This window comes from Centroberyx gerrardi, chromosome 7 (assembly GCF_048128805.1).
Source record: "Centroberyx gerrardi isolate f3 chromosome 7, fCenGer3.hap1.cur.20231027, whole genome shotgun sequence".
NCBI classification, from domain to species: Eukaryota; Metazoa; Chordata; class Actinopteri; order Beryciformes; family Berycidae; genus Centroberyx; species Centroberyx gerrardi.
The window spans coordinates 11,433,250-11,447,208 of NC_136003.1; the positions used below are offsets into that span (position 1 = coordinate 11,433,250).

Genomic DNA, 13,959 nt, shown 5'->3' on the forward strand with positions numbered 1-13,959 from the left:
ACACGCTAGACACACTTTTGTAAAACAATAGTGCTGTTCTGTTTCACTGCGTTGGATGGGATAAGCTCCAGAGACGGTTAGCAGAGAGGGAGAAGGAGAGTGGAAAGCTCTCTCAGGCCCTCTGAACCAGAGATATTACAGGAGATTTTTTTTTTTCTTCAAAAGGCTAAAATCCCTCTTTACAGTAAAAAGAAAAAGCAACACCAGTTGATTATTCTCATGGCAGAGGGACTGAGTCTTTATAAGGCCGGGGGAGAGGTAGAACAGAACCAAAAGATCAAGCTGGATAGTGGACCTCTATCCAGTGAGGCAGAGGGTTGTGATGAATGTGATGTGAATAAGACGTGTTGCTGTGGCTGCCAAGGGCTTGAGGCTGAGTAACAGAAGGGGAACGAGAAAATAAAGAGAGACCCAGACGGATGACTGGTCTTGAGGAGTGCACAGTAAAGCACAGCCATGCCTACATGATGAATACTGAAAGGCAAAATCATCCAGTGATAAGCTGAGGATGCCGGACAGCTGGTTGGGATCATCAGTCCCCGATCCACGTGTCCTTCTCTCCCCTGCATGCTCTAGGTTGGAGGGGCGGTCTTTCATTACAGACAAGATTAAAAAGGGGGGTTGGAGGGGCATGGCTGGTGATATAGGCAGGTGCCATTAGTTACAAGGAGGCCACAGCAGGTACAGTATGTATTGTATAAGAGGCATTATGGTGTCTTTCTGTCTCTCTGTCTGTGAGGTCTGGCAAACTGATGAGTTTAAGACAAGAGCCCTATATATATATTCACAAACACTGTATGGCTCTGGTGTGAGAGGTCTTTATACTGCAGGCCAAGCAGGAGGGCCCATCTCCTCCAAATGTGGACGGGATATGAAAAGGGCAACAGAAAAGGCCTCCAATAGTTCAGGAGCAATAGAGAGTGAGAGTGGGTTGTCTTCTGAAGGGGGGCTAAGTTCTAGTTAGACTTGATGATCTTATTCCTCTACAATTATTGCTTTCCTGTCTTTCACAGGCACTTCAGATGATTGGGCTTTGGCTGAAGTTGAGAGTGAGAGGAGAGAAATGGGAAGGGGTGAGAGAAAGGGGAGAGAGAGAGAGAGAGAGAGAGAGAGAGAGAGAGAGAGAGAGAGAGAGAGAGAGAGAGAGAGAGAGAGAGAGAGAGAGAGAGAGAGAGAGAGAGAGAGAGAGAGAGAGAGAGAGCAAGGATGCTAGTAGCGATGATAGAGAACAAGAGAGACGGGGGGAGTCAAAAGTGTGCTTATCAGCTCTACCTTGTCATCTCCAACCAAAGGCCATCACCCAGCAGGGTACCAGTCTGTCAATGAAAACACTGGGACTGCAAAGGCTGGTGTCGAGTGAGTGAAAGAGCAGTCTCTTTGTCCTGTGTCACTCTTACCCCTGTCCGATACCCAAAACTTCAAGGAGATAGAGGGCTGAGGTTGTGGGGACGGGGGACACCGAGGCTGTAGCAAAAGAGAGAGGCTGGGAGGGGGGGTGTGGGGTGGGGGGCCAGGTACAGTAAGAACTTCCTAGATGTCCAGCCTCCCTCCCTGCTAATGTCTGTGCCTAAACATCCTTTCTCCCTGTGTTCCTCCGCTCTACATCTCTTTAGTCTGTGTGGTTGTTCACGTTATTCTTCTTGTCTGAGGAAGACGTCAGCGCCTCTGCCCCTTCTTTCGCCTTGCGTGCTCCGGCCCTGGTCAAGACCTTGTAGCAGCCGCGGGTGATCTTGTACATCCAGATAGTGTTCAAGATGTCCAGGGCGATGCAGGAGGTGATCCAGGCCACCTGGGCGCCCAGGCCCAGACGCTCAAAGGCCTGCGTGCCGAAGGTGGCGAAGACGCTGGCCCAGTAGGATGGCATGACGGCGATGCGCACCAGGAAGAACACCACCGCCATGGCAACGCCGTTTAACACCACCATCCGGTCCGAGCGAGGGTACTTCAGTGCCTCATAGAACCACCTGAGGGGAAAAGGACATTAAGAAATGCCAAGCAGGAAAGACACAGAATGTGTAAGCCATATGGTAAGTGATGGGTGATATGAGTGGTAAGCCATAGGATGATGGAGTGGGAGGAGTATGTTTACTAGTAAAGCTGACTTACCGTTGGTTCACAAAAGGTGTGGATAACTCTGAAATGAGACGAAAGTTGGCGAAGTAGGGAAGCACGCCACGGGTCTGCAATGACCAAATAAAAATGCTACCATAAATACAGACAAGCAAAATAACACAAATATGCTGAGTGGCTGATATCTTCAAATTATTTAAAGAATCCACTATTCTAAGTAACTACTTAAGTAAGTTTATACAGTTTGGGTCTTTGAAGAACGTTAAACTCACCAGCACATATCCATATGCATAGAGCGCCGCCAAGTGGTGACAGACGAAAAAGCTGTCCCCCATAGTGCTCCAGTTACAGGCTAGCAGCACAAGGTCTAGAGAGAACAGGGTGAGCGGCAGATCAGAGGGCAGGCAACACTAGACATCTGCTTGACTAGGAGGATGTTTATGTACATGTTTATGTCCCTACAAATCTAAAGAGGATAGGATAAGGATAGTAAAAAAGGATTAAAAAGTTAAAAAAGGGTTGCTGGTAGAGAAGTGGACAACACATCATTTAATGCCATTTATGGTTAATATTTTTTCTTGATGTGAAATCTAAACTCTAGTCCTAACTTTTATAGCACACAAAAAGTAGTTACTGCTGCTTGGCTTTGTAGGGAAGATAACAGAAGATCTGTTTGAGTTAAGTTATATTGTAGACTAGATCAAAGATCAACTTAGGTTTAAATTAAACAAAACACAGCTCACCATAGAGTAGGTAACCACAGGTAATGGCTACATTTAGTTTGACAAGATTGGGATCACCCCTGTGGAACAGCAACAAAACACAGTGTTAAGACGCTTTAAACACAGTTATAACACTACAGGCCATTACTCAAGGTAAACAAGGTGGGGAAAGCTACTTACTATTCTGGCAAAATCTAAAGCACTCTACACACAGTGTTCTTTTGATCAATAATCTACTCCTGTTACGAGCACACCCTGCAACGTCGCAAACTAATTAATGTATCAACGCAAACACACTAATCATGAATCACTGAGTAAAGTCAATCAAGATTGATTGTCTAATGTCGATGGGCCTCAACAGTTACTGTGAAACCCTTGTGACCTGGTTAGGTCTTGATTAAAAAGAACCACATGTTGACAAAGCAGCAGGAAATGTTGACAGAGGTTGGGCTTCTGTTTGCCCGCTGTGTCTGCCTGTGAGGGTTTGTAGTGTGTGTGTGTGTGTCCGCAACAGGACAAACATATCTGATTTAAGTGTTTTTGAGTCTTATATTAGTATATCTACATTACTGCCAAAGTCTTTTCCCCCCTTTTACATGAGGCGTATGTACTAGGGCTGCCCCCGACCAAAGATTTTCCTAGTCGACTAGTAGTCGTTAGTTCTAGCCATTAGTCGACTAGTCGTCGCACGTTTATGATATTAATTTAATTATTTAAATATATTTTTTTTGGAAAAAACACACCCAAGTCGCGGCTATTCGCAGTCAGAAACACCAGTGAAATACACTCTGGTTCACGGGAAAAAACACATCCAAGTCGCGGCTTCTAGCGGTCAGAAACACTGGTGAAATACACTCTGGTTCACGGGAAAAAACACACCCAAGTAACGGCTTCTCACGGTCAGAAACAGAAAGTCGCTTGCTTTGAGCCCCGCTGCTGCACAGAGTGCTGTTCGCTTGTTTATTCAAAGTTTATCAATATTGAACATGTCGCGTGTCCAAATTGCACCAAATCCGACACTGCACGTCCTTGGGTCCCCAGCAATACACCTGCCAAGTGCAACCCTGGTCTAATAACTTTTTAACGACAAGGCGCAGCTCCCGAATGGAGTTTGAGGGTTTTTTTTTTTGGGGTTTTTTTTTCCTGCGACTAACTGACCAATGAAAACTTGGTCGACTAAGACTCTTCTCATCGACTAACGTTCGGTCGACTATTAGGGGGCAGCCCTAGTATGTACAGTACATGTGTGACCTGGATGGTTAGGTTGGTTGGACCAAGTTTCTGAATAAATAGTAGTAGTCAGTTCAATCCATAGACCCTTAACTTGCTCTGCTGACCGTTAGGCGCCCTTGCCGACGACATCTGCTAAACGACTGTCGTCAAAATAACAATGAAGGTGTCTGTGCTTCAATAGACATCCGATACTGGTATCAGTCACAAGTATCGTATGGCAAACGGCTGGTGTGTAACAGAACACCACAAGCACACATATAAACATGCACACTCAAATGTCCGTGCACACACACACACACACACACCCATGAGGGCTTACTTCACCCCCCAGATGACACTGTGCTCACCACTGTCAAATCTGTTAAGTCAGAGATTGGTCAGTACACAAACTACCTCCTCTATGTACTTAGCTGTAAGCCGTTAGACTGTGTACATACAGTATACAGTATGAGAGTAATATCTTCTCTGACCTCAATGGACATGAAGGCGAACAAAAAACACACTAAGGCCTGTGTGACATTAATGTGATTTTTCTTGCATCACTAATGGCTTGAGATAGGTGTGTCCTGAATGAGTGACTTTGTAAAGCTAGAAATTCTGGAATTTCTTATTGGTCACATGGTTACTGAAGCATTTTGTTTCTTCCTCCTTGGTTATGTATCCACTCTAATGTCTGTTTCGCAAGAGACAACTCCACATCCTGTTTACTGATCAGTCGTATCACTTCACCATTGCACTTAGAACTGCAGCCAGCAATATATATGTGTGTATATATATATATATATATATATATATATATATATATATATATATATATATATATATATATATATATATATATATATATATGTAAGCTTGGGTAACACCCAACCTAATGATAGCCTGATAGTCGAAGAGAAATAACAGGGGCAAGGCTGCAGTCCGAGAGTCCAAAGGCTCCTTGATAATCACATCAGTGTGATCCGGCTACAGTATTATTAACTGTAAAACCACACCCCTCTCTAAATGTATGGCTAACTCTCTGGACTTTGGCCAATAAACTACGACAACGGCCTGTTCAGAGGAATGGAACCTTTTACACAGAAAATAGAACTTGCATAAGTGTCTATGATGTAGACTTAATAGGTAATCAAATTTAGTCTAGAATATAACAATAATTTATAATAATGTATGATAATAATTTATAATAATGTATGATAATAATTTATAATAATGTATGAAACACCGCAACCAATTTTCACCTCAACTCAACACAACCCTGAAATGTCATCTGTTCTCAACTGAGCTAGTTCTCCATTCTCCTTAGCCTAAACATAACTTGTTTCCAAGTTCAGATAAGCCAATCAAGAAAAGCAACGGAGGCGCGGCAGTCAGACACACTGCATGTCAATTGAGTGGATTATGATAACAGCCTAGGCAGCGCCGCCAGCCAGAGTGACACGCTGAAAAGGCTGAAGCTGCTGCAAACAAAGCAGGTTCAAACAGTCTGGCTCTGGCCACTCTAGCACTATTGAGAACAGCAGGCCGAACAATACTGCTGTGTGACAGGTCTTAATGATGCTGTAATACAATCAGATTGACTGGAGAATTAACGCTTACACCACTCTAGTGTTGCAACGAGATGAGCTTTAATGCATTAGGATACTGCTGGGGTGAAAAACATAGCTAGGCTACGTGTTGGGAGGTAAAGGAGAGAAGCTAAGCTGGTGGACGTGAGAAACTGAACAAAAAGGATAAGGAAAGAAACGGATATGACAAAATAGAAAAGACTAAGTTAGAACATCAACACTACACTAACATGAAAAGCTATACACAGAAACAAATGATATTCACCTTTTCCATCTCTTCCTATCCAAGCTATACAGAAACACGATAGCTGAAGGAAATAATGCGAGAGAAATCTAGACTTTACAAAAACCTCTCCCAGAAAATGGAAAGAAAAGGAGACATGGGGAGGAGGGCTAATATGCAAAACACTTGAACACTCTGCAGATGAAGGTTGGTAGCAGGAGCAGGAGGGGTGTGTGTGTTTGTGTGTGTGTGTGTCCCCTCTCCCTTCTCCACTCTCCTCCCCTTTGCCCCCCTCTCTCTTTCTCTTTTCTCCCCTTTTTCGCTCCATCAGCGATGCCGGCCGGGCCGACAGAGAGACAATAAGAGCGAGGGAGGTGTGCTGTATTGATTCGACAGCCAGAGACGTGGGGTGCTGCTACAAGGGACAGCTAGATGCAGGAGGCTCTGGGAGGGGGGGGGGGGGGGGTCACATGGGGAGGGGGGGCGAGGGGGGGCAGAAGACTAGGCTGCTGTTGTTTGCTATGAAAAGGAGCCTTGTTGGTGGGATTCTACTCTGTCTGCTAGAGAGCCAGAGAGGAAGAGAAACAGAGGGAATGGGAAAAGAGAGAGTGTAGTGGGAAAAGGAGAGAAAGAGGAGAGGGAGAACAGAGGTGTGGATATAAGGGAGATGGTGAGAGTGAGAGCTGGAGAGAAACGTGAAAAAGGATGATTGAGATATTGAGGGAGAGAGAGAAAGAGGGAGAGAAATTACCATTCCTCTTTTTCAGGATTCATTGATGCAAATAACACAGTCAGCAGTAGCGGAGAGAGAGAGACAGAGAGAAGACAGAAAAGACAATAATGAAAGGGTAAATCCACTGAATCTACGCCTCTCTGGAGACTCCATTGACAGATGAGATCTGTCCTCTCCTTCTCCCTCTTTCTTTCTGATGAAGGGAACGGCATCGCCATCGTTCCCTAGGCATTTAACCACCCACCCGCCAATCCTAGCCCTTCATCTGTTTCCTCCCTTCCCTTGTGAGCTAGTCATGGCTGCTGGTCTGAAAAGGCAGATGTGAGGAGACAGGTTTCTCTTCAAAACATCCAAAGCATTCACACTAAAACTTGTGATTTTTTTTTTTACCTGCCAAAATGACAGTGACGAAGGCATAATGTGTCAGTGTGTTTGCTATGTTTGCCTCTTCCATTGAGTACAGTGTTTTTCTTTGATTTTTAGAGTCTACTTATCAAATAAATCTTTCTCTGCTTTGCAGTGGATGGATCTTTGCCTTTGTGTTGTCCATTCATATTGTTTATCTTAGACCTTGCCGGGTATTACCTCTTATTTATTTGCATCTCAATATCCTTCTGGCTTATTCCTCATATTAGAGAGCTTTTTTTGTATATCCGTTTCAAAAATTTGCTTTACTTTCTGTTCCTCTTACCAGACAGGGTCGGCGTTGACGACATCATCGAACCACAGGATGTACAAACAGAAGAAGCCCACAATCAGGGCATGCACAGTCGACACCAACCTGGGAGGGGACGCAAACACACACACAAACACACGCACACACACAAACCAAAATAGTAAACATGATGGTGCAGAACAATCGCAGTTTACAGTCTAGATGCCAACAATATTACCACTGAACAGGGAACATAACAATGGGCAGTAAATTGGGTCCAACCACAATGAAGCCAAATGGATCAAAAATGTGTGCGGGTGTGTTTGTGTTTGTGTCTCTATCTTGTTAGTCCGTGTCCCTGTTCATGCATGCACTTCCATCCATGTTGCCTGCATGTGTCTTTGCCCACGCAAGTGTAACTTCTATCCTATCAGGCCGGGTTGAGCATCGCCCCTGACCTTTGGAGTGGTTATCTGGGCCAGTGAAGAGATACTCCAGAGCTCCGATGGCCCTTATCTCTCCTCAGCCGGACTCACAGTTCCTGCACTGTCACCACACAGCCCCTGGGGCACAGCAGTCCCTGTCCACGGGCCACAGCTGCCGGCCTGAGCCCTGGCCAAGACTACAGGCCAGCTACTGTACGAGTGGATGAGCCCATTATAACTGCTGGCATCAGGAGTTGGAGTTAAGTGTCTAAGAATGGAACAGCCATGGAGGAACTTGGCTAAAGGAAGTTGGTCAGCAGAGTGCCAATGTAGCTTCTTCTGTGTGGGCTAAATTATGAAACTCATGTCCACTCTCCGTCTCCTGTTCCTGATTCTTGTATCGTCGAGTCTTGTTGCATCTTTTTTTTTAAATTATTACATTCAAAAAGAGAACGGATGCGCAATTTAACAGAACAGAGCAGACAATAAAGAAAAGAAGTAGGGTCTAAAGACAACAGAAAAATAAAAAATAGTAAACCCCAGTCTCAGTCTTCTAGTTTCTGCTGCTCCTCACAACTCTAAGCATGCAACCCCTGCTGTTTCTGTGGGACTGCTTTCTCTCTTTCCCTCTCTCCTTTCACTCAAGTCATGGTTACATAAAGAACACACTGACACACTGAGAGCTGGCTGTTATGCAATGGTGGGCCACTCTGAACTGAACCATCGGTGTTTGGCCTTTGACTTGTTATGGCCTGTTCCTTAGTTGACCCCCCACCTACTTCCCCAAAGCTGCGCTCAGATATGGATGGACAGCCCATTGTAAACTATGGTGCCATGGGTGAAGGGTTAACAGTATGGGCAGATAGCAAGAGAAACAGACAGGCAGACAAAGAGAGAGAAGGAGGGAGAAAAAAAAAATCAGCCAACTACTGAGAGCCAGTGAAAGATGTTATGCAACCGCAAATTACTGCCCTTTGAACTTCACCCCTAAAGTGTCTGCTGGAAAGTTAAAACTGTTCTTTGCTCAATCAATACATTCAAATCACCGCTGTAGTGGGGAGGAATGATGATGAGTTGGCCTGTGGCACATTCTTAGAAACAGATGGTGGTCCATTTCAACAGAGTTGCATCAACAAACATGTGTTTGGTGAACTGTGAGTACAGTTGGGTCAGGTTGTCATGACCTCAAGTATAGACCATAAATTCTACTTAGGATCCTTAATACTCAAGATATTTTTGATACTGAAATACTAAAACTAGTTGCCATAACAGGCATTGCAATGGTGTAGTCTATTACAGAAGTATTGCAGTATCGTACAGTTAGGACAATAGGTGTGCCACATATTGTTGCACTATAGGTGTGCAACTGCAGGGTAGCAGGGTTTGTATGACACAGCATGGCGTCTCCTTTGCCCAATGATTGCTCCGCTAGGCTGACTAGTACTGGATTCATCTGGTCTGTTGCACTAGTCAGACAGACAGGTGGGTAGACAGTCAGTCAGTGAGTCAATCATACAGACACAGGGGTATCTACAGTAGGGGGTAGCGGTGTTATTGCTGTTCCTGTGACCAACCTGGAGTTCCACTCTGTGAGCTTGGTGGGAGGTAGGCGTCCGTAGCCTTGCGTGATGGCAGAGGAGAGCAGCGGGCTGGCCACTGAGAAAAGTAGCTGGAACCCCACGAAGCTGCCAGCTACCACGGTCAACTCTCTCATCTCCATCACTCACCTAAACACAACAGGGGAGGGCAAAGGAAGGGAAGGGGAGGGTGAGAGCAGGATATAGAGAAGGTAATACACATGGACAGATTCAATCGATGACTGTCAGTCATCCTGGGCACCGCCAGTAGAGGAACAGAGGTGGGGGGGGTGGCGAGAGAGGGAAAAGCGGTACCCTGCGTCTTTCATCCAATCCACAAAGAGAGAGAAAGAAAGGGAAAGGGACAGAGAGGAAAAAAAAATAAGCCCAAGACATGGACTGTCCGGTAGTAGTGACATGAGAGCTTCAGACAAGCAGGGCAGTTCATAGAGGGGGGCAGAGAAGATGAAAGGAACAGGAGCAGCAGTGGAGCGAAGGGCAACAGAGGAAAAAAACAGGGTGGCAGAAACAGAAAAGGGTATTGGGTGTTAAAGAACCATTGGGAAATGTATATTTCCCCAGCATTTAGCTTAAAAAAAAAAAGGTCTCCATTATTATGCATATTTTGCAAGGGGATTACATTGAATTGTTTAGGACACACCAAAAATCCCTGGGAAGAAAACAAAGGCTAAGCAAAGAAAGAAAAGAGGATTGTCAAGATGAAGCAAGAGTTTCAGGGGGAGTGAGACGGGGGTTGTGGGTGACTGCTTAACACACAAGTTCTCAGGCTTACTTTTACTTGAACAATGGTCCTTTTTTTGCTTTTATTCGTATTTTAGTTATTCTATGCATTAGCCCTTTGGTATTTTATTCTGTTTCCTTCTTTATTTATTGTTCATGTTTTTATTATCTTATAAAGCTTTAAGTGTTAATATTATTATAATTAGTAGAAGTAGTATTAGCCAGAGACAGAGGAAAATAAGTGGTGGAACAATATGAATGAGGAACAGAGACAGACACCGGAAACTGCATGATCAACACGTGCGAACACGCATGCAAGTACACATTAACTGAAGAGGTCTCTGTTAACTCTCCCTCAGCTCAACAAACTAGAAGCCTATCTTTTCACATTACAGCCAATTACTGGAGATGAAGGACTAAAATAGCACTGTGCTCGCCAAAACAGCAAAACCAGCTCGTTCAAATGGTCTTTTCCCACCACAGTTAAAGGAGAACAGTTCAGAAAAACAATCCTTGAGTCCACCAAGCCTTTTTTCCATTCATTGTCAATGGCATTAGGCCTACTTTGCAGATTTGAATCTTCTCTGGTTTCCAACTTTGAGAGTGACTTGTTCAAGTTCAAGAACACTAATTAGACTCTGCTAATAACAATTCTTAAAATAGGTGGCATTTTTAAATTTGTCCTATTTTGGTTCAGCCTAATGTTTTAATTCACCCAGACGTTTCCGGGGTCAGGCTGGAGCGTCAACCACTCATTCACTCCTGCCTGGCCTCCTTTCCTGGAGAGGCAGGATTAGGAGCAAGTAGGTTTCTAGTCCTCAGTCAGAGCTACACAGGCCCTTGACAAAACTAGCGGGTTGTGAGTGGTCCTCAGTGTTTAGCTACAGTGGCCGCGCAAAGCTGGAAAATTGCACCCACAGTTAGCAAAAACTAACTACAACAAAACTCATCATCTGGCTTTGTTGCTCAGCCTCCAGCTCCCACCGCTCAAAAACTATTACAATTACAGCAAAACTGTCCATATATTATAATATCAATATCCAAATGATATTCTTAAACTGCAACACCTACTAGGACTGATCCTGAAATGGGTGAGACCAACTACTGTAGACAGCAAACCTGAATCTCAGAACCAAAATTGTCCCCTAAATCTACAAAAGGTTCTACAGGATACACTGGGTGCTACTGTGTGTCCGAATTATGACTTATATATTAGTTCCTTTGCAACCGCTGCCATTACAACATCTACTGTGTTGTAACCCATTCTGGACTCTGGCCTATTCTGATTAGACCACAGAAAATGTTGACTTAATATGACGCAACACCATTAAAAATCATTTATCCCAGAAGAATTAGTTACCGGTTATGATTGGGCAAGGCAAATATAATTGTTGACTGACAGATACATAGGTAGTAACCCAATATTAGCCATAGATTCTGTGAAGTCATTCTCTTTCCAAAGCAACCTAAGTCGTTTAGCCTCTGACCAGCACATGACTCTTTAGGCATGTAGCCCACATAAGTTCTATTTTTACTCTAAAAAGTCCAATGTCATGCCTGCATGCTATCCCCCTATAAAATACAGTCCAGGACAACAAGAGCAAGCTGTTCAGGAAGACAAGGCAAGATAAACTGTCACAAGCAAAGCCAATGAAGTCGAATGCCGGCATGTTTATGAAGATTATGGCCTTGCTCAGAGCAATCATCATGCTTGAAGCCTCAAAATAATTTCCCAGGCAAGTCGTAGAATGATTTGAAACAGGTGTACATCTACAGAATGGATTTCAACATTTGCAAGATGACTGACAACTGTGTAATGCACATTTTCACCAAATCAAAGGACTTGTAAGACATGCAGCTCCTACTCCACACAGCTTTCCATGCACCATTCTCCAAGACACTGGCAAGCTCAACATGGAATCTGAGATAGGCAATTATTCTGGGAGGAACTACATCATCCTGATCCTGCTGGTGCTAAAAGAGCCTCTTATTGTCCCTAGGAGCTATGCACATTCCTGGGCCACGTTGATCATATGCTGCATGTTCCTGAATAATTCATTGGCATTCTTCACCTGGCAGGCTGGTTTAGACTGCCCCGTGGGAAGAGGCATACACAGCCTCCTCACTGCGCCTGACAGCGGGGCAGGCAAGTTGCTCTACCGTCCACGTTTGACCTTGTTCCTCTGGACGATCTGCTGCTGTCAGCAAACTATGACCCCGTGGCATATCGACCAAACATAAATAATAGCGGTTCAATTTCCCCTGTTCCAGTGGAAATCTAAAACGGCCCCTGTCTACCGCATTGCTACACCGGGCCACTGGGGTGACTCGCTCCAGCAGCTCTCAAGACAAAATCCTTGGCCAGCCTAATCTCACCAATCTCTACAGGCGGTTTGGGTCATGACATGAATATAGATAAATGAGGACTATTGTCGTTTGCAAGGTGACAGACAGATATCCGGATTGAGCTGCAAATTACAAAGAAGTCTTAACACATTAATAAACATTCTACTGGGTGGTATAATACAATTCGCCTCCTGTGTAATAGTAATGCAATTGTGAGTAATATAATTTCCAGTGGATATGGTGCATACAATTAAATAGCAATGGGTAAATTGAATAGCAACTGGCTACCTTTCCATCCTAAGTGGTAACGTTATATCCTTTGTTATGGAGGCAAATACATAATCATGCATAACTTGCCAGCCTGCCTGCAGACTCTTCTTCGGTGCGTCATCCAGTAACAGTTGTTGTGAATGGTGAGCAACGTGTCAAATACCTTAAATATCGTCCGCATTATCGCTGGTAAACACAGATTTTCACTTTCGCCAGGTAGGTGCTGAACGAGTCGTAACAAGCAGCCAAGCCAGCGACCATGCAGATCGCCACACCATGAATTGCAGGAGCAAAGTTGCTGGCTAGCGTTAGTAGTAAGCATTGCTATGCTGCTGCTGCTGCTGCTGCCACAGCGTACCCAACAGACAAGGCAAGGACGGGCTAGAGCTGTTGCCGTATATTTGTAGAATAAATCCACCACTGCATTCGCAATTGTATAAGATATACAGAGCATGCTTCGGTCAGCACGATAGTTGATGTAAGGGGTAGGGAGAGTACTGTTACCTGGTATCCGTCGCATAGGTCTTTCTAAGTGGATCTAGCTCCCGTTTAGCTGCCGTCTTCTTCACTTTCTTACAACTTAGCTAGCAAGTCGGCTAGCCTGGTAGCTAACAGCCCTCTGGCTCTGCCTGTGCGACCCCGACAAAAAAGGCTCTGCCATGCAAACTACGCCGTGTACGTATAACCATTACAGCCGGCGAGTAATTGCCTATCTTGTTGCCTTATTTCCTCATTGTCACGCGTTCCCAGTTATGAGTCTGAAAGAAAGTTTTTACTCGTTTTATTTTGGCGTTGACAGTAAGGACTGACCGGTGACGTCAACGCGCACCCACCCCCCTCCAGCACACGCCCCTCGCTCTGGCCACACCCACTAGGAACAAAGGCCACATAGCAATATTATTGATAATAACCTTAAGGTCTATGATAACACAACACGTGGATCAACAGAGATGCTCCTCAATTATCTGTGAAATGGCCGTGACCTGCAGCCGTCATACATGCAGAAATCATCATGAGTTAATGTGTAATAAGTAAGCTGTAAGTACCATGACTTGTATAGCCTATGCATTCATTTTCTTTACCTGCTTATTCCTTTCAGGGTCAGGGTCTTCTCAGCATACATTGGGCAGAGAGCAGGGACACATCCTGGACAGGTTACCAGCCCATACTCACTCACATTCATACCTATGAGCAATTTAGAGTTTCCAATCCACCTGTCTTTGGAATGTAGGAGGGAAGCACCCAGAGGAAACAATGTGAAATACTTGAGAATCATGTAAACTCCACATGGGGCCCGGGGCCACGAATCAAATATGGGCCCTTTTGTTCTGAGGTGATCGCTGAGGAGACAAAGTTCACATAATGACAAAGTTGGTATGGAGACCATTACAGCACC

At 44.6% G+C, this 13,959-nt stretch overlaps 1 protein-coding gene across 1 annotated transcript; it reads right to left on the bottom strand.

Annotated features, from left to right (window-relative positions):
* Positions 1-1,231: 1,231 nt before the first annotated feature.
* Positions 1,232-13,347, bottom strand: tlcd4b (TLC domain containing 4b). Its single transcript, XM_071898547.2, has 7 exons — positions 13,068-13,347; positions 9,204-9,356; positions 7,241-7,330; positions 2,814-2,872; positions 2,343-2,437; positions 2,107-2,180; positions 1,232-1,964 (listed from the first exon to the last, which is right to left on the bottom strand). The coding sequence occupies exons 2-7, from the start codon at positions 9,347-9,349 to the stop codon at positions 1,610-1,612; spliced, it is 819 nt and encodes a 272-aa protein (XP_071754648.1). The 5' UTR covers positions 9,350-9,356; positions 13,068-13,347; the 3' UTR covers positions 1,232-1,609.
* Positions 13,348-13,959: the final 612 nt, after the last annotated feature.